The sequence below is a fragment of the Quercus lobata genome, chromosome 5 (genome assembly GCF_001633185.2).
Source record: "Quercus lobata isolate SW786 chromosome 5, ValleyOak3.0 Primary Assembly, whole genome shotgun sequence".
In the NCBI taxonomy this organism is placed as follows: Eukaryota; Viridiplantae; Streptophyta; class Magnoliopsida; order Fagales; family Fagaceae; genus Quercus; species Quercus lobata.
The window spans coordinates 23,203,607-23,221,314 of record NC_044908.1 but is presented as its reverse complement, the minus strand read 5'-3'; the positions used below and the strand labels follow the sequence as shown (position 1 = coordinate 23,221,314).

At 37.2% G+C, this 17,708-nt stretch overlaps 2 protein-coding genes across 2 annotated transcripts; both read left to right on the top strand.

The window, feature by feature from the left end:
• Positions 1-3,470: 3,470 nt before the first annotated feature.
• LOC115990201 lies at positions 3,471-3,803 on the top strand. The gene has a single exon (XM_031114048.1). It carries the CDS (start codon positions 3,471-3,473, stop codon positions 3,801-3,803), a length of 333 nt encoding a protein of 110 aa, XP_030969908.1.
• Positions 3,804-15,992: 12,189 nt separating this feature from the next.
• LOC115990200 (G-type lectin S-receptor-like serine/threonine-protein kinase CES101) lies at positions 15,993-17,230 on the top strand. The gene is made up of 3 exons (XM_031114047.1): positions 15,993-16,851; positions 16,948-17,154; positions 17,202-17,230. Exons 1-3 carry the CDS (start codon positions 15,993-15,995, stop codon positions 17,228-17,230), a joined length of 1,095 nt encoding a protein of 364 aa, XP_030969907.1.
• The last annotated feature ends 478 nt before the right edge of the window (positions 17,231-17,708 follow it).

Here is a 17,708-nt window from a genome sequence, read left to right as displayed (position 1 = left end):
TCCCTAGAACCCCTAAAGCCTTACACTCCCATATTGAACGGAAAATTTGTCAAAGTTGGAGATAGTCAACGTTATTGGGGATTCCCTGAATTAAGGTATGATCCTAAGTTGAAAACAATGGTGCCTGGGTTTGAGCTATTCTTTAATCGTGACAATAAGATTTTAGAACTGAAGAAGGAAGACATAAATTGGGGAAAGGTCCCAACTGATTGGGCTGATTACATGGACCTTGATGCAATGACCACGCTTCTAGGAGATGCCATCTACAATATAGAAGAAGAAGAGTATTGGGAAGCTTGTAACATGCATTGAAGAGCCCATATGAAGCAAGAACAAATGATGAAGATGAGGAAGGGGAAAAGCCCATAGCGATGATGATGAAGGTAGTGACAGTAAAAGTGATAGTAGTAGTAATAGCAGCAATAGTGACAATGGAGATAGTGAGGATAACATCAATAGTGATAATGATAGTGACAGCAACAATAGTCAAGATTATGATAGCCAATATAGTGGTAATGATAGAGGAGAACCCTCTAGCAATGGATAGGATGAAGATGTAGGATCTATCTATGAAGACCATTTTGATGATGACGTGAACTACTATGATGGAGATATAAAGGATGATGGCAAAGTTGAGCCTATAGATATAAAGGAAGATGTAGAAGATAAAGATGAATAAAATGAGCTAGAAGCTAAAGGTGAAGATGTAGGAGATGATGTAGAACTTGAAGATGAAGAAGTAGAGGAGGCTGCAGAAGCTGATGGTATAGATTATGATGATTACCCCTATGGGCGAAACTTAGATTGGAGCTGCATTACTGATGTTAGTTCATGATCAAGCCCTTTATATGACAAGCATGGTAGAGAAATTCCTAAGTTAGGGTCATTCCATAATTTAGAACTTGGCTCACTGACCCCATATACTGAGGAAAAAGATGACATAGACACTAGATTGGTCACGTTAGACAGAAAGCTGATGATTTATAGTACAGAAACCTAATTCTATAGAATCTTGAAGGTGAAGATGAGAGAATGGGAAGGAATGAGTCAAAGTACTTCCCCCAATACATCCACCCAAGCAACAAAGGGAAGCAAGATCTGTTTGGAGAGTGGATGGACAATATAGAGCGTCTAGATGCTTGTGTCTGACATGCCCATGAACGTGGAGATTGATGGTGAAGGCACAAATTATATGGATGAAAACCTTACGGTACTGATGCTGAGGGAAGAAGAACTCACTGGGAGCCAACCACCATCATTGAAACCATAGCTGAGTTCAAGAATTGGGCATGAGAGTGAGTCACCCACCCCATGGAAGACTCTTTAGAGAAGATCAAGACCACTAAGCCAATCACTCCTACGAAAAACATTGTCTCTATCCCTATTAAGTATGTTTCTGTTAATATTATTGTTCCTATTAAGTCTGTTTGTGATCGTGTTCCTGTAGAGTTTGTTTCTATTGAGTCTGTTAAGAACTCTACTCCTTACAATATGATTTTTTATTCAACTTATTTGTTGGCTTTGAATGTTTTTATTTCAAAAATTGGTAAAGAAACTTTTAATAATAAGGAATTAAAATAAGGGCATGTAGAACTTATAAAAGAAGAAACCCAACCTATTAACCTAGGAACTGATGATGAACCTAAGATGATACAAATGGGCAACACCCTAACCTCCTCTGAGAAACATGCATTAGTCACCCAACTGACAGAATTCAAGGAGGTATTTGCATGGTCATACAAAGACAAGCTTGGGATTGATACAGACGTATTGCAACATTACATTCCAACAGATCCAACCATTAAGCCGGTCAAGTAGAAGTTAAGAAGAATGAAGCTAAAGTGGACTCTCAGGATCAAAGAAGAAGTTGAGAAACAGTACAATGCAGGATTTCTGAAGGTGGTTAACTACGCAGAATGGTTAGCTAATATGGTTCTGGTGTCGAAGAAGGATGGGAAGATGAGAATGTGTGTAGACTTCTGAGATCTTAATAAGGCTAGCCCGAAAGATGATTTTTCCTTGCCTCGCATTGATATCTTAGTTGATAACATAGAACGACATGCCTTGCTATCTTTTATGGATAGCTTTTTAAGATACAATTAGATAAAGATGGCTCCGAAAGATATGGAGAAGACCTCCTTCATTACTCAATAGAGGATGTATTGCTACAAGGTCATGCCATTTGGCCTTAAGAATGCTAGTGCTACCTACCAACATGCAGCCACTACTCTGTTGCATGATTTGATCCACAAAGAAGTCTAAGTTTATGTTGATAACATGATAATGAAGTCCAAAGACTGTGAAGGGCATATACCAGCTTTATGGAAGTTCTTTGAAAGATTCCAATTCTATAAATTACAGTTGAATCCAAAGAAATGCACTTTTAGTGTAACATCCAGAAAACTGTTGGGTTTATAGTAAGTCAGTGGGGAATTGAAGTGGATCCTAACAAAATCAAAGCAATTATGGAGATGAAGCCTCCCAGGACTAAAAGGGAGATTTGAGGATTTCTAGGAAGGATACAATACATTAGCAGATTTATAGCCCAGCTTACCATGACATGTAAGCCTCTTTTTCAACTACACAAGAAAGAAGTTCCCTTAGTGTGGAATGAACAATGTCAAGAAGCTTTTGAAAAGATTAAAAATTATCTGATGAAGCTACCAATACTTGTTCCACCAGTACTTGAAAAGCCATTGTTGTTGTATCTCACAACTATAGATATAGTAATGATGGCTATGCTTGCTTATTACATGGAGGAGTCTAGGAAAGAGAATGCAATTTATAACATTAGCAAGAAGATGCTGACTTATGAAGAAAAGTATTCACCACTTAAGAAAACATGTGTAGCACTTGTATGGGCAACCCAAAAACTCAAACATTATATGCTTGCTTTCAAGGTCTTGTTGATTGCAAGAATAGACCATTTGAAATATTTGATGGAGAAACCTATGTAAGATGGGAAGACAGCTAAATGAGTTTTACTTTTGTCAGAATTTGATATTAAATATGTGACTCAAAAGTCTATGAAGAGGAGAGTAATCGCTGATCACTTAGCCCATTGTTCACCTGAAGAAGCTGAAGAAATCCAAGGAGACTTTCCGGATGAGGATATCATGGGGATAGAGTTAGAATCATGGAAGATGTATTTTGATGGAGCAACTAATCAAAATGGAAGTGGCATTGAAGTTCTCTTAATTTCGACAAAAGGGATACACATCCCATTCTTTGGTAGACTCAACTTCCTTGCCACTAATAATGCCACTGAATATGAAGCTTGAATTATGTGGTTACAAGCGGCCCTAGGTCTGGGAGTAAAAAAGTTGGAAGTATATGGTGATTCATGCTTGATAATTTCTCAGATTCAGAATAGATGGAAGATCAAGGAAGAAAAGTCGATGCCTTATCATGAATGTCATCAAAAGTTGGCCTGAAAATTTGGTAAGATTCAATTCCAGTATGTGCCAAGAATGCAGAATCAGATTGCAGATGCTTTAGCAACAATGGCATCCATGATGGATGGGCCTAAGAAGGATGAAGCTCAGCCAATAGTGGTGGGACAAAAAGAAGAGCTAGCTTCTTGCATGTCAATAGAAGAAAATGAGGGAATGGATAGGGAAGGTGAATGGTATTCTAACATATTGCAATATCTTAAGGATAAGACATACCCAAAGTCTACAAATAAGAATGACCAATTGACCATTAGAAGGTTGTCCAATAATCATATTATTTGTGGTGAGAGGCTTTACATAAGATCATTTAACAGAATTCATCTCCTTTGCGTGACTGCCAAGGAAGCATAGAAAATAATTAAAGAGGTTCATGAGTTAAGTTATGGGCCACATATGAATGCACACATGTTGTTACGAAAGATAATGAGACAAATGTTATTACTGGACTACCATCAATGCCAAGTCCATGGAAATCCAAAGCACTTGCCACCTATGCCATTACATACCATGACTTCACCTTGGCTGTTCTCTACATGGGAAATAGAAAACATTGGGAAGATTCACCTACCAACATCCAATGACCATGAATTTATACTTATTGACATTGATTACTTCACTAAATAGGTAGAAGCTACCTCATATATGGTTTTGAACTCGAAGAAATTTTCTCAGTTTATTCAGACTAATATCATTTATAGATATGGGGTACCGCATGAAATTATCTCAAACAATGGGTTGCATTTCAAAGGAGAAACAGAGAAGCTACTTTAACAGTTCAATATTCAGCACCATAAATTCTCACCTTACTATCCTTAGACCAGTGGAGCAGTTGAGGCTTCAAACAAGAATATAAGGCAAATCTTAAAGAAGAGCACAAAGAACTAAAATGATTGGCATCTATAGTTACCCTATGCACTTTTGGGGTATATGACATCAATTCGGTCCTCCACAGGAGCCACTCCTTACTCCTCAGTGTATGGGATGGAAGCAGTCCTCCCCACTAAAATAGGTGCTCATTCATTGAGAATAGTATTAGAGAGTGAAATTCTTGAAGTAGAATGGTTGTAGAGTAGGTATGACTAATTATGCATGATGGATGAGAAAAGACTCAAGGCCTTGTATCAGATTCAAGGTTACCAAAGGAGACTTAGGAAAGCTTTTGACAAGAAGGTAAGAACAAGATGATAGGCCAAAAACGAATTAAGCCCTTGTGATAAATTAACCAATTAATTTAGCCAAGTGAATTAATTAAGTTAATTAACATGCATACGCGTGGTAGCACAAACAAATCACCAATAAACTAAGTATGCAGCGGAAAATAAATTTGACATGGTGATTTTTTTACGAATGAGAAAAACCTACACGGTAAAAACCCCACCGGGTGATTTTAAGGTCACCACTTCCGAAATTCTACTATTATCATAACAAGCGGTTACAAGTAAAGGAATTTCAGTACCTTATACCAATCTACAGTTGAAACCTTACCTCAATACCCAATTGAACTTGTTCTGTAGTGACAATTTCCCCTTTCGATGCACGACTCCTAAGTACGTGACTAACAAATTGCGCGAATCCAGTACGCGACTTCAATCACCAACTAGAGAAGGTTGTTGGTTGCAAAGTTCTTTAGTTCATCCCAATGATAAAGATCAAGAAGATACTTGGTCATAAAACCCTACAGTATACAAACACAGCAACTTCTTCACAAGAAAGATGAACTAGGGCAAATTCTGTCTCTAGTCACAATTTGCTTGAACAAACTTTGCTTAACACTAGTGCAACTTGTGAACTCTTTGATGACCCTTAAAATAATCCTTTTATATGTCTAGGGTTGTGAGAAAAGAAAGCCCAAACACGTAATCATGGATTAGAGTCAAAACAGAATTGAAAATCTGTTTTTTATAAACCCCGACAGATACCCTATCTGTCGAGCTGCTGTCGAGCTACGGGGTCGGAACAACTCTTCAAGCTTGATAGACGGCTAGTTGTTGAGCTATAATGACAGACACTTTTCAGAGTTGAATCTTGGACAAACTTGCATGGCTTCAACACTTGATCTTGAAACACAATTTCTTGAAGTATTAAACACATCCTAGATCTACCCAATTACAAATAAAGTGTGTTTTGTCAAAAGATTAGCCAATTACGTAAAATAATAACATATGTTCCTAACAAGTGAATCACATATGTCCTAACACAAGATATTTGAAGTTGGGATATTTAGTGTTGAAAGAGATATAAGCCTCAATTCAAGAAACGAACGGAAAATTCAAGCAAAATTGGGTAGGTCCATATATTATCAAGCAGATATACTCTAGGGGGCAGTAAGGTTGATGGACATAGATGCAAACCCTTTCATCAAGCCAACCAATATGGATTAATTGAAGAAATACCACATCTGAGGTAATAGTTTGAAAACACCACATCTGAAGTGGTTGTAAATTATGTTATTTTCTTTACTAGGTTCAAAAAAAAAAAAAAAAAAAAAAAAAAAAAAAAAAAAAAAAAAAAAAAAACTCACTAGGCTGAAAAATCGAAGGGGCAGTCTAGGCAAAAATTAGGGTATGAAAAAAAAAAGGGTAGGCTGAAAACTCAAAAAGGCAACCTATGCAATAGGAGAGCAAAAAAAGAAAGAAAGAGAGAGTGTAAGAGCCTACTAGGTTGAAAACCCAAAAGGGTGGCCTAGGCAAAATTAAAGGGAAATAAAATGATCTACGTGATGACCTGATCCTTCTACCAAGGAGGTATATAGGCAACCATATATTGGTCCAATCACAATTTCCCCAAACCCAACTTTTACCCATTAAGCAATTTTTTTTAAAATTTTTTTATAAAATTCAACCATTCCATTAAACCATGCCATTACACAAAATTCAAAAGCCAAACCTTAAACTGAAAAAAATAAAATAAAATCAAAAAACCCAAAAGTCCTAAATAATTTCTAAACCTAAAAGTTTCACATTAACATTTAAAATAAACATATTCAAAGCCAAAAAATAAGAAGATCATTTTTTTCTTTAGTCTTTTCTCCTTTGGTTGTTTGTTGGTTCCATCTGTGGTAGGAACTTTGTCATCTTGGTTCATCCTTTTAAACTCATAGTTGTTAGCCTCATCTTTTTCCCTGGTTGTCTCTAAGAAATTTTTTTCTCATCGTAGCCATGTGAGCCTCCATATCTGCAATTTTGTCAACCTTTTTCCCAACAGCATGTTCCTCATCGAAGTAGGATTTGTGTCAATAGGAGTGAAATATTTTCTTCCTCTTCCACCAGGCATTCTTTGCTCATATTGGAATTGTCTCAAGAGTCTATTAGCCTTATAGAAAGTTGCCCTCCTTAATCCAACTATGAAGATGTGATCTGATCCCGGAGACTACAACAAAGGAGGTGGACACTTCCACCAATAACAATTCCATTGAATTGAGACACTAAATTTCTTGTTCAGAAATTTTACCTTGTTGCTTTCAATTTGACACTCAGTTTTGAGGACAATCCTATTAAGAAAATTTCTAGGACCATAATTAGCAACAATAGGCGTGGCAATCATGTCCAATCTTTCCATCAACCATACCTACAAGGTCAAGGAACTCGCAAGAAAGTGTTGCGACTCTCCATTAAGAAATACAGAATCTAGTCCTAAAAGAGTTTCTACCAAGATCAGAGAAGCAAGATTATCGCCATCCTTAACTTGGCTCCCGATACCTATGGCTCGAGCATCCACAAAGCCAGGCCTTCCTAAGCAAAGCAAAAATTCTCCCATGAAACAAAGAGCTAAGCCAAAATTTTTCTGCATGTTGTCAGACACACCATGAGTACGTTTGTTAATAATTCTTGAAAAAACTGGATGAAGATTCACCATGTGGCCTACAATCATGCTACTAGTAATTGAAGTAGGAAGCCTTGAAGCATCAGACAAGATCTCCCTATGTTTGAGATCACAAGAAATTGTTATGAATTTTTTGCCAAGATCATAACCCAGAATAGCTGAAAACCCTTCAATTATAGGACAAAGTTTAGTAGTTCTAGATTGGAATACATGGTCCTCAATATGCCTAAACTTCACGACAAGACAGAGAAAATTCCACTTGATCTTGACATCCCTAAAAGCCTTGATTCCCTCTAGTTTGTAGGCTGTGAAATTGGTCTTGGTGCCAAAATTAAAGCTACCAACCCATCTGTTGATATCATGAATGGTTGAATGAGGAAAATTTTGACTGTTAGCCATGGATAACTCCTGCATGTGATTGTTGTTTATTGATAAATTTGATCCAGAGATTTGCTTGCAGGTTTGATGCTAAAATAAGCTACCTTTGTCCCTAACCAGGTTTAAATAGGTTTCAAGAGTTTGTAGCTGACTAGGAAAGTGTTTCATAGTCCCAAATGGAGAAAATATTTTTCAAAAAATCTAGAAAACACATAAAACGCGTTGGGAAAGCACGAGGAATTGGGGCAAAATTGGGTGTGCCTGTCAGCACCCCAAAGTGTTAATTGAGACTCCCTATGTGCCGATAGGCACTCCAAGATTGCCAATTGGAACCAACCCAATTATGGCCCAATCACCCTATTTTGTGTTTTAGGGCATTTCATGGGTCCGTTTTGACTCTGTTTTTCCACTAAAAAAATGAATGATTGTGCAATAAAGTTTCTTAAAAATTTTCATGATTTTTTAAACGAGGGCATTTAGATGCGCTTTTTCCATCTATTTTTTCAAAAATGAGAAAAGAAAATTAACCAAACCAAGATTTTCCAAAGTCATGCATCTATTTTCCAAACTAGGGGCATTCGGCTATGCATAATCCACTTTCTCTGAAACACGTAAAGTCAATCATCCTCTTTCAAAAAAAGAAAAAAAGAGACTCACTCTTCAAAAAATAAAAGGTCAACATGCATAAGTTTCCAAACTAGAGGCATTCAGTCGTGCCTCATTCAGGTAAGTACAAATCACATCAGAAGCGGTCTAATTAGTTCAAATTGTTTGCTATAGAGCTTCATTAGGTGAATTCTAAACTTGTCTCATCTAAGTTTTAGCAAGATTAAAAGCAATCCAAAGATAAAGAGCTAAGAGCAGAAATTAATACAAATTGTCTAAGGAATACTTTTTCTTGTCCTTGCAGGAAAATTAAAATACAAGTCAAGCATCATTTAGACTTTGGGTCTGCCTGCAGGAAGATCTCTTGGACCCACCCCTAGAGGAGCCATCCTTAATGTCTCCTTCTTGACTAGCATAAAACCGAGATTCTTGTTGCTGGTTCAGAAGTTCAAGATCTCTAATTCTCTCCTCCAAGGATCTTGGTTGTTTTGAAAAAAATCAATAGAACAGATGGGCAAACCTCCAATCATCTGCATGCTTTCTCCCACAAGATCAACGCTGACTTGAAGCACCAATCCACAAGTTCAAAAATAATTCAATGAGCAAAAATGAGGACAAAAAACTAAAGGATTTAGGAATATACTGGGTCATTCCAAGGGACATTTAGGGTATACTCTGGCTAGTTTGGATTCATAAAGCTGTATGACCCATCAGGGTTTATTATTTCATATTGCCATGCAGTAAAATAAGGATATGTTTCCATGAAAGAACTAGAAAAGCTATCAGCATGGCTAGGAGGAGGACTCTCCTCCTCTTTAGAAGATGAAGCTTAAAAGTGCAACTAACTGATATTTTCACAAAAGTTAAAACAAAAAAGGTGAAAGATTAGGATGCAAGACATTATGCAAATTGATTCTGGAAAGAAAGAAAGCTACCTATGTTACAGGAATGCCAGCTAAACAACCTTGCAATTGAGTCTAGAAAAATTCAAGATAGTCTCCTATTGTCCCCAAAACAACATGGCTGACTTGAGCACAAGCAATTTCTTTATTAGACAAAAGGTCAGCCAACCGGATGAAGGGACAAGGATGACTAGGAATTGTCTGAAGAGGGTACACATGTTGAACTTGAGCTAATCCTCACTCACACTTAAACAGAACTTGATGACCATTAAGCTCTTAAGCCCATTCACACTCAGCATGCTCCTCACATCCAAGCCAAGGATTCAAAGATTTCTGAAAATTACAAAGAATCCAGAATGAAAGGAAGCCAAACCATACAAAAGAAAAACAATAGAAAGAATACAAAATCCCTAACCAAACACAAAACCCCTAAAAAAAAAAATAAAAAAAAACTCACACCATCGGTAGTTAAGTTATCAATCACCATACGCCAAGCTAGTAGAGAACGCTTGGGAGGCATTGATAGACAATACTTAGGTAGCCAACGAAGAAACCTTGGATACATGTCACCAACATTTTCTAAAACTTGAGGACCAACCCCAAAATATTCATACATCTAGACTTGGAAAAAAATCAACACACATCATCAATAGCACAACAACCAAAATAACCTTTCAAAACACACATAACCAACAATTCAAAATCTCACTTTCCAAACAAATGGCACACCTCCTAAGCTTGAAAGGCTACACTAAGAAAGTTGAGTCATGTAGTGCAAAAGGGTTGCATAAGCCATGCCACCCCAATCATAATTTTTGATCTAGCCAATATCCCTCAAACTCCACAAATAGCACAAACTCATAGTCCTCCCCATGTTTGGACATAAGACAGTTCCAACGAAGAGAAGCATGAACATGCGAGTGCCAGTTGCTACAGTCTTACAATTGTCAATATTAGAGTACAACCACATCAAGGTTCCATTTTTACACCTGACTTTTGGAGGCATCACACCCAAAAGACGTCTAATTTCTACTGAGGTGATGGAATCATTAACTTTTATTCTTTCACCACCCAATTTTAAGCCAGTAATGGCTAAGAAGTCATAGGGTGTGAACTCCACCTCACCAATACTCGGAAAATGGAAAGTGCAAGTAGTGTCCTAGAATCACTCTGACAAGGAAATGAGCAATTGGAGGTCCTTATACTCATTAATATCACGGTCCAACAGAGCTCAAAAAAAGGTTTGGAAGCCGACTTCATCAATGACATTCTTTATGTTTGGAGACAATACCTCCCACCTACCCTTCAACATTTGGAGACTACCTCGACTCTTGAGGTTTTGCAAAACAAAGTTTAACCAATCCTTGAGATGCTCACAAAACACCATGTCCCAAAATACTCATTCCAAAACCCCAACAAATAAGACCTCTAAAAATTTTAGCCAAACCTCAAAGGCCATTCCATAAATTCAAATCCAATGACATCCCAACAATATCCACCATCAACCCAAAAATCCTTCATCTCCATAAGTCTATTCAACAATGGCTCAAGCCAACAAAAAATCCCATGCTCAACACCAAAAAAAAAAATCCCATGCTCAACACAATATTTTTTTTTCCATGCCCATGCAAAAAATTCCATGTCCAACAAAAATCTTTCATGCTCAAAAAAAATCCACACCACCACAAGAAAGTTTTCCACACCCATACCCATGAAAATTTCCATGCTCATGAAATAAGACCTACACATTCCAACAAAGTTTCCACACTCATCAAAAATGGGTTTACTAAACCATGCCTACACATCAAATTCTCATGATTTCACTATCCACAAAATTCAAGTCAAAATTCATCCAACAATACCACAAGCTACATACAATAAAAAGTTTCATGAATCATCAACATTGTCCAAATTTCATAATACCAAACAATTCAAAAATTCCCCAAAACAAAGAAAACAACATGATCAAACAAGGATTTCCAACCAAATTATATGATGTTCAAAATTCACACAAAAGCAAACAACAAAATGACAATGTCCCACCATCAAGCTCTCAACAAAACATGAAATCAACAAATTTGCCAACAAAAAAAAAAATGAAATGAGCTCACCTTAAAGTCCTTTTTGGATAAGTGTGGAGCATGGGTTCTAGGGTCTTGAAGGAGCCCCTCTTCCTCATTCCATTCTAGGGATGGATGATACTTCTTCACATTGAAAGTAAGAAAAGATGACCCATTGGAAGATGCCATGAAAATAACAAAAAAAAAAAAAAAGAAAAAAAAAGGAAGTTTGGAGATGGGTTTCAAAAATGGGTTTGTTTCAAAGGTGGTCAAGAACTCAAAAATCTGAAAAGATATTGAGGGAAAGGGATGAAATCAAATTTAGAAGCCTAAAATTGTAATTTTCTAAGCAAAAAATGGTGTGGAAATGAAGAAAATGCAAAAGGAAGAAGCTTGTAAATAGTGACAGTGGAGGAAGAAGAGAGAGTGAAGAAGGAGAAGAGAAAAAAATGATGGAGACAAGCACAAAATTTGGCCCCCTCTTTTTCTTGAGTCACATGTGAGTTGCTAAGTTAACTTAGGTTTGACTGAGTTGACTTAGTCAACTCACCCAAAAAAATTTTTTTTTTTTTTTTTTAAATGATGAATGAAAAAGAAAAAAAAAAATGATGAATGGATAAAATAAAATAAAATAAAAAACTTTTCAAAGATTTCCAAAGACAAATGATATCAATTCCAAGAAAATTTCAATTTTGAAGGAAGAAAAAATTAAATTTTTTCTTAAGGATAATCAAGAACAAAGGGTACCACTTTTCAAAGAAAATTTCAAGTTTCAAAAAAATAAATGATGAAGAATTTTTCAAAGGATTTCATAAAAAATCAATGGTTTTTCCTTTTAAAGAGGAAATTCGAATCTCAAAAAAAGAAGGGAAAAGAAGAAGAATCACGCACCTCAAAATAGTGGAACAAGAAAGCACTAATCATCTAAAATCTAATTCCAAACTTTGGTCTTTTGCAAGCAAAGCCTAGGTTCCAATCTAGATAGAGAAGCCTCTTGGTTACCTCCCATTCAGATCAAGATAGAGAAGCCTCTTGGTCGACCCAGATTCAGATTGAGATAGAGAAGCCTCTCAATCATCTTAAGTTCAAACCAATATAAAGAAGCCTCTCAATCGTCTCAAGTTCAAACCAAGATAAAGAAGCCTCCTGGTTACCTCATATTCAAATCAAGATAAAGAAGTCACTTGGTCATCTTAGATTTAGATTGAGATAGAGAAGCCTGTTGGTTATCTCCCATTCAGATCAATATAGAGAAACCTCTTAGTCGTCCTAGATTCAGATTGTGATTAAGAAGCCTCTCAATCACCCCAGGTTCAACCCAAGATAGAGAAGCCTTTTGGTCGTCCCAAATTCAGATTGAGATAGAGAAGCCTTAAAATCACCCTAAGTTCAAGTTAAGATAGAGAAGCCTCTTGGTTACCTTCCATTCATATTAAGATAGAGAAACCTCTCGGTCACCTTAGATTTAGATTGAGAGATTGAGATAGAGAAGCCTCTCGATCATCTCCGATCCAGATCATGATAGAGAAGCCTTTCAATTGCCTTAAGTTCAAATCGAGATGCAGAAGCATCTCGATCACCTCTAATCTAGATCAAGATAGAGAAGCCTCTTGATCACCCTAGATTTAGATTGAGATAGAGAATCCTTTCAATCGCCTCAGGTTCAAACCAAGATAGAGAAGCCTCTCTATCACCTCAGATTCAGATAAAGATGGAGAAGCTTCTTGGTTGCCCCAGTTTCAGATTAAGATAGATAAGCCTCTCAATCGCCCTAGGTTTAAACCCAGATAGAGAAGCCTCTTGATCACCTCCCATTTATATCAAGATAGAGGAGCCTCTTGATCGCCCTCAAATTCAGATTGAGATAGGGAAGCCTTTCAATTGCCCCAGATTCAAACCAAGATAAAGAAGCCTCACGGTCACCTTAAATTCAGATCAAGATAGAGAAGCCTCTTGGTCACCCTAGATTCAGATTAAGATAGAAAGTCTCTCAATCGCCCTAGGTTCAAACCAAAATAGAGAAATTTCTCGGTCATCTTAGATTTAGATCAAGATAGAGAAGCCTCTTGAGCGCCCCAAATTTAGATTGAGATAGAGAAAACTCTCAATCACCCCAGGTTCAAACCGAGATAGAGATGCCTCTTGGTCACCTCAAATTCAGATCAAGATAAAAAAGCCTTTTGGTTGCCCTAGATTCAGATTGAGATAGAGAAGCCTCTCAATCACCCTAGGTTCATGCCAAGATAGAGAAGCTTCTCGGTCACATCAGATTTAGGTCAAGATAGAGAAGCCTCTTGGTCACCCCAGATTCAAATTGAGATAGAGAAGCCTCTCAATCGTCCTAGGTTTAAACCAAGATAGCGAAGCCTCTTGGTCACCTCAAATTTAGATCAAGACAGAGAAGCCTCTTGGTTGCCCCTGTTTCAAATTAAGATAAAGAAGCCTCTCAATCACCCTAAATTCAGATCAAGATGGAGAAGCCTCTTGGTCCCCCCAGATTTAGGCTAAGATAAAGAAGCCTCTCAATCACCTCAAATTTCATAATTTAATTTAGGTTCATCAATTATCAAGGAGATCAAGTGTTCATAGTTCCCATTTTCCAAAACAACAAAACACTAGTTATATGTCCTAAACTTTTAGGTTTTAGGGCTAGGTAATCTTTGAAAAGTTGACCTCGATTAAATCATGGCTTCTAAAATTAGTGTCTTTGTTTTACATTGACATTTACTTTGCAAGTTCTCTCAATGAGGTGCATTCGGTAGATACTCGATTTTGCACCTATATTTAATCTTGGAAAATGGCTAGAGTGACCATTCATATACCCAAAATTTAGAGTTGCATTACATGCATTAATTCACTCATTGCATATCATAGAAATGATCTTGAGATTCTAATGGTCGCAACGCTATGCCCAATTCCTAAATCAGATTGTTGGATTGAAAGATATCACATAATCAAGTTTTCACGATCTACATACATTTTGTTTGAGTGGATCCGATAATGTGTGAATAATTTAAATTAATTCTAATTAGGTAAACAAATAAAATTAATTTGATAATTCTATGATTGGTTGTTAGTTAGTGTAAAAAATAAGCATGCTTGCATGCGAATAAAGTGGACCTAACTTGCACGGGAATAAGCCTGCTTGCTTGTTGGTTAGTGTCAAAAATAAAGTAGACCTTATCATATTTTGTTAGAAGAATATGATCCTATTGAGTTAGTAGAAACTCTGATACCAAATTGTTGAACAAAATACTTAAAAAACTAAATAAAGGGCTTTTATTTAAAATTTGACTCTTTAAACACTAATACTTTGACTTACTAACACTAACGCAGACACAACACCTTTCTTTCACGGCACAGACGGCACTTTCACATTCGCACACACTATCCTCAAATACACTAGCACACGCTTGACTTCTTTAGACACCTACTGACACTAGGACACAACCACTCTTGACTTTACTTTCTTCACTTCACGTGCCTCTCTTCGGCGAAAATGGGTAATTACCCATCAAAATCGAACTATTTAGTTAATAGGGTCCGTTTGGAAACATATTGGCAAACTAGCAACTCGAGCCTTAGAGGCTCGATTTTGGGCCCCTAAATCGAGTTTCTAAGGCTCGATTTTCATGCGTTGTTCCTCTCTGATGTGGCGCTTTGTCCAGGTGGCGTCCACATGAAAATCGAGTCTCTAAGACTCGATTTCCACCGAAAAATAAAATATTAATCACCCAAAATGCAACTCAAAATGCAGAAACAGCGGAAAGAAAATGCAAAAAGAAAGAAAAAAAAAAGAAAGAGAAGAAGAAGAAGAAGAAGAAGAAGAAGAAGAAGGAATGGCGACACACAGGCCGCGCGCGACCAGGTCGCCGCGCGACAGATCCAGGCCGCGCGCGACCCAGTCGCCGCGCGCGACCCAGTCGCCGCGCGCGACCCAGGTCGCCTTGCCGCGCGACTGTTTCTGGGTTTTTTTTTTTTTTTTTTTTTCTTTCTTCTCTGATGAACGCGTTGTGGTTTTCTGGCTTTCTTCTATGTTTCTGGGTTTTCTTTTCCTCTGGTTTTCTTCTCTGTTTCTGGGCTTTCTTTTCCTGCTGCCCTTTAGTTTTTTTTTTGTTTTCGTTTTAAATGTAAATCGAGTCTTAGAGACTCGATTTCCATGTAGATGCCACCTGGACAAAGCGCCACAACGGAGAGGAACGATGCATGAAAATCGAGCCTTAGAAACTCGATTTAGGGGCCCAAAATCGAGCCTCTGAGGCTCGAGTTGCTAGTTTGCCAATATGTTTCCAAACGGACCCTATTAACTAAATAGTTCGATTTTGATGGGTAATTACCCATTTTCGCCCCTCTCTTCACTTCACAAACTTCACCTTACACGTCTCACTTGGTACTTTTATGACACACAAAAACTGAGCACCATTTCTATATTTATACTTGTTCTATGTCGGTTAGGAAGCTTCAAGCTTCATCTTTTTAATGACAATAAAATACTATCTTTCTCCAGACTTCTAGATATTGTACAAAGTTGTGGCTGAAATTTATTTAGTCAAGAAAGTCTCTAGGAAATTCCGCAGAGAGAGAAATTGAGATAAACTCTAGATATTTCTAGAGAAAGAGAGAGAGGCGGAGCTTGATGTTTAACAGAACCAAGTACGTTTCTTTCGTAATTAAAACCTCCCAAACCGTTTCTTTAATTACCGTCATTGTGTTTAGTGAAGAAACACATTTCTGCACCGTAGCTTACCAAAAAGAATCAGAGGCTGTCTTTCATGGCAAGCATAGCACGAAAATTTATCTTCAATTTTTTATGTCTGCTACTCTTCCTGGGTCTATATTCTTCTCAGCAGCAAAACACATTAGTGCAACGACAGGAGCTCAAAGATGGAGATGAATTAGTTTCAGCTGATGGAAAGTTTAGATTAGGATTCTTCAACCTTACAGGTAACAATTCCTGCTTAGGAATATGGTACGATGGTGACTCCCTCACGAATGTAGTGTGGGTTGCCAATCCAAATGCTCCACTGTTTGGCAATTCTGTAAGTCTTAGTATTGATGACTATGGGAGTTTGAAAATTTCATACAGCAAAATGGGTCCTACTATTTCACTAAATCCAGGACAAGAAGCCAGTAATTGTAGTGCCGTTCTACTTGATACTGGTAACTTTGTACTACATGAGCTGAATTCAGATGGAACTGTGAAGAGGGAATTGTGGCAAAGCTTTGACTATCCCACTGATACACTTCTGCCAGGAATGAAACTGGGATTCAACAAAAAAAGTGGACAAACTTGGTCTCTAAAATCATGGAGAAGTGATGTGGTACCTGATACAGGGGCCTTTACTTTTGGCATGAACGTGTACTCTATACCTGGAAATGAGTTCAACATCATGCAGCACGAGGACGAGTATTGGACAGGTGGGTTTTCGCAAGATGAGGGTTACCAGCACAAGCCAATAAATGGTTTCACTTTACAAGATCAAAGAGGTTCCTCTTACGCCTTTTCAAAGATAAGGAATGAGAATGAAACATACTTCAACTTTTCGGCAAATAAAGACATCAAAACGTTCCCACGGTTAAGGATAGATTACTTGGGAAAGCTTTATGTAGGTGAAAGGTTGTTTGTTCAATGTAGTTTTCCTTCCCTTGTTTGAGATGATCAAGGATGTGTGAAGAAAAAGCTTCCGGAGTGCAGGAGCCATGATATTACATTTGCTGAACGTTCAGGTTACTTTGTGGATACCGATGGATACGAGTTTCATGCGGATGACAACCTGACCCATGTGGATTGTGAAGACAAATGCTTGTCAATTTGTTCTTGTGTTGCCTTTGAGCCTTCAAAGGAAGATGGCACCGGCTGTAAGGTTTGGACCACCATGCCAAATTTTGAAACGGCTTTGAATGCACGGAAAGTATACTTCCTCGAATACAAAGGTAAGACTAATTCATGCTTAAAAATTTATCATATTTCTTGCTTATAGTTGATGTAGAACATGTGCTAAGAACATGACTTCGATGTGTAGGCTTGATAATCTAGATTCTCACTAAAGACCTTTGTAGGAAACAGATAAAATCAACTCTACTGATTTTTTAACTAGTAGATCAATTGCCCTAAGTTTTGTCTTGAGAGGCTTGAGAATCATCCAAATTTATGATATAAACTAAAACAATTAGATGAAAACAAAAGTGATCATAATATAATAACTAAAAGTTCAAATATGTGTGAATACAAAAGAGCTTGTTTAGTCGACCCTCGATTGTTTTTACTCTAACTTAAACTAAGTGCAGAATAAAAGTAAATGCGTGCGAACTGTTGGGAAATTTAGACCCCGGTTGATAGAATAAATAAGTTTTAAACCCAAGTTGTTAATTAGATTTATTATGAATAAAACTTGTTAAAACAAACAAACATCAATATCATGTCAAAATCATGTAGTGGAAAAATAAATAAGACAAGATATGATGACCCAAGAAAACCAATTGAATAA

Bases quoted from the DNA above. Each gene is read 5' to 3' on its own strand.
- LOC115990200 (XM_031114047.1), top strand. From the start codon at position 15,993: ATGGCAAGCATAGCACGAAAATTTATCTTCAATTTTTTATGTCTGCTA. The intron at 16,852-16,947 runs GTAGTTTTCCTT...CTGAACGTTCAG, and splicing joins TGAAAGGTTGTTTGTTCAAT to GTTACTTTGTGGATACCGAT. The intron at 17,155-17,201 runs GTAAGACTAATT...TCTTGCTTATAG, and splicing joins ATACTTCCTCGAATACAAAG to TTGATGTAGAACATGTGCTA.
- LOC115990201 (XM_031114048.1), top strand. From the start codon at position 3,471: ATGCAGAATCAGATTGCAGATGCTTTAGCAACAATGGCATCCATGATG.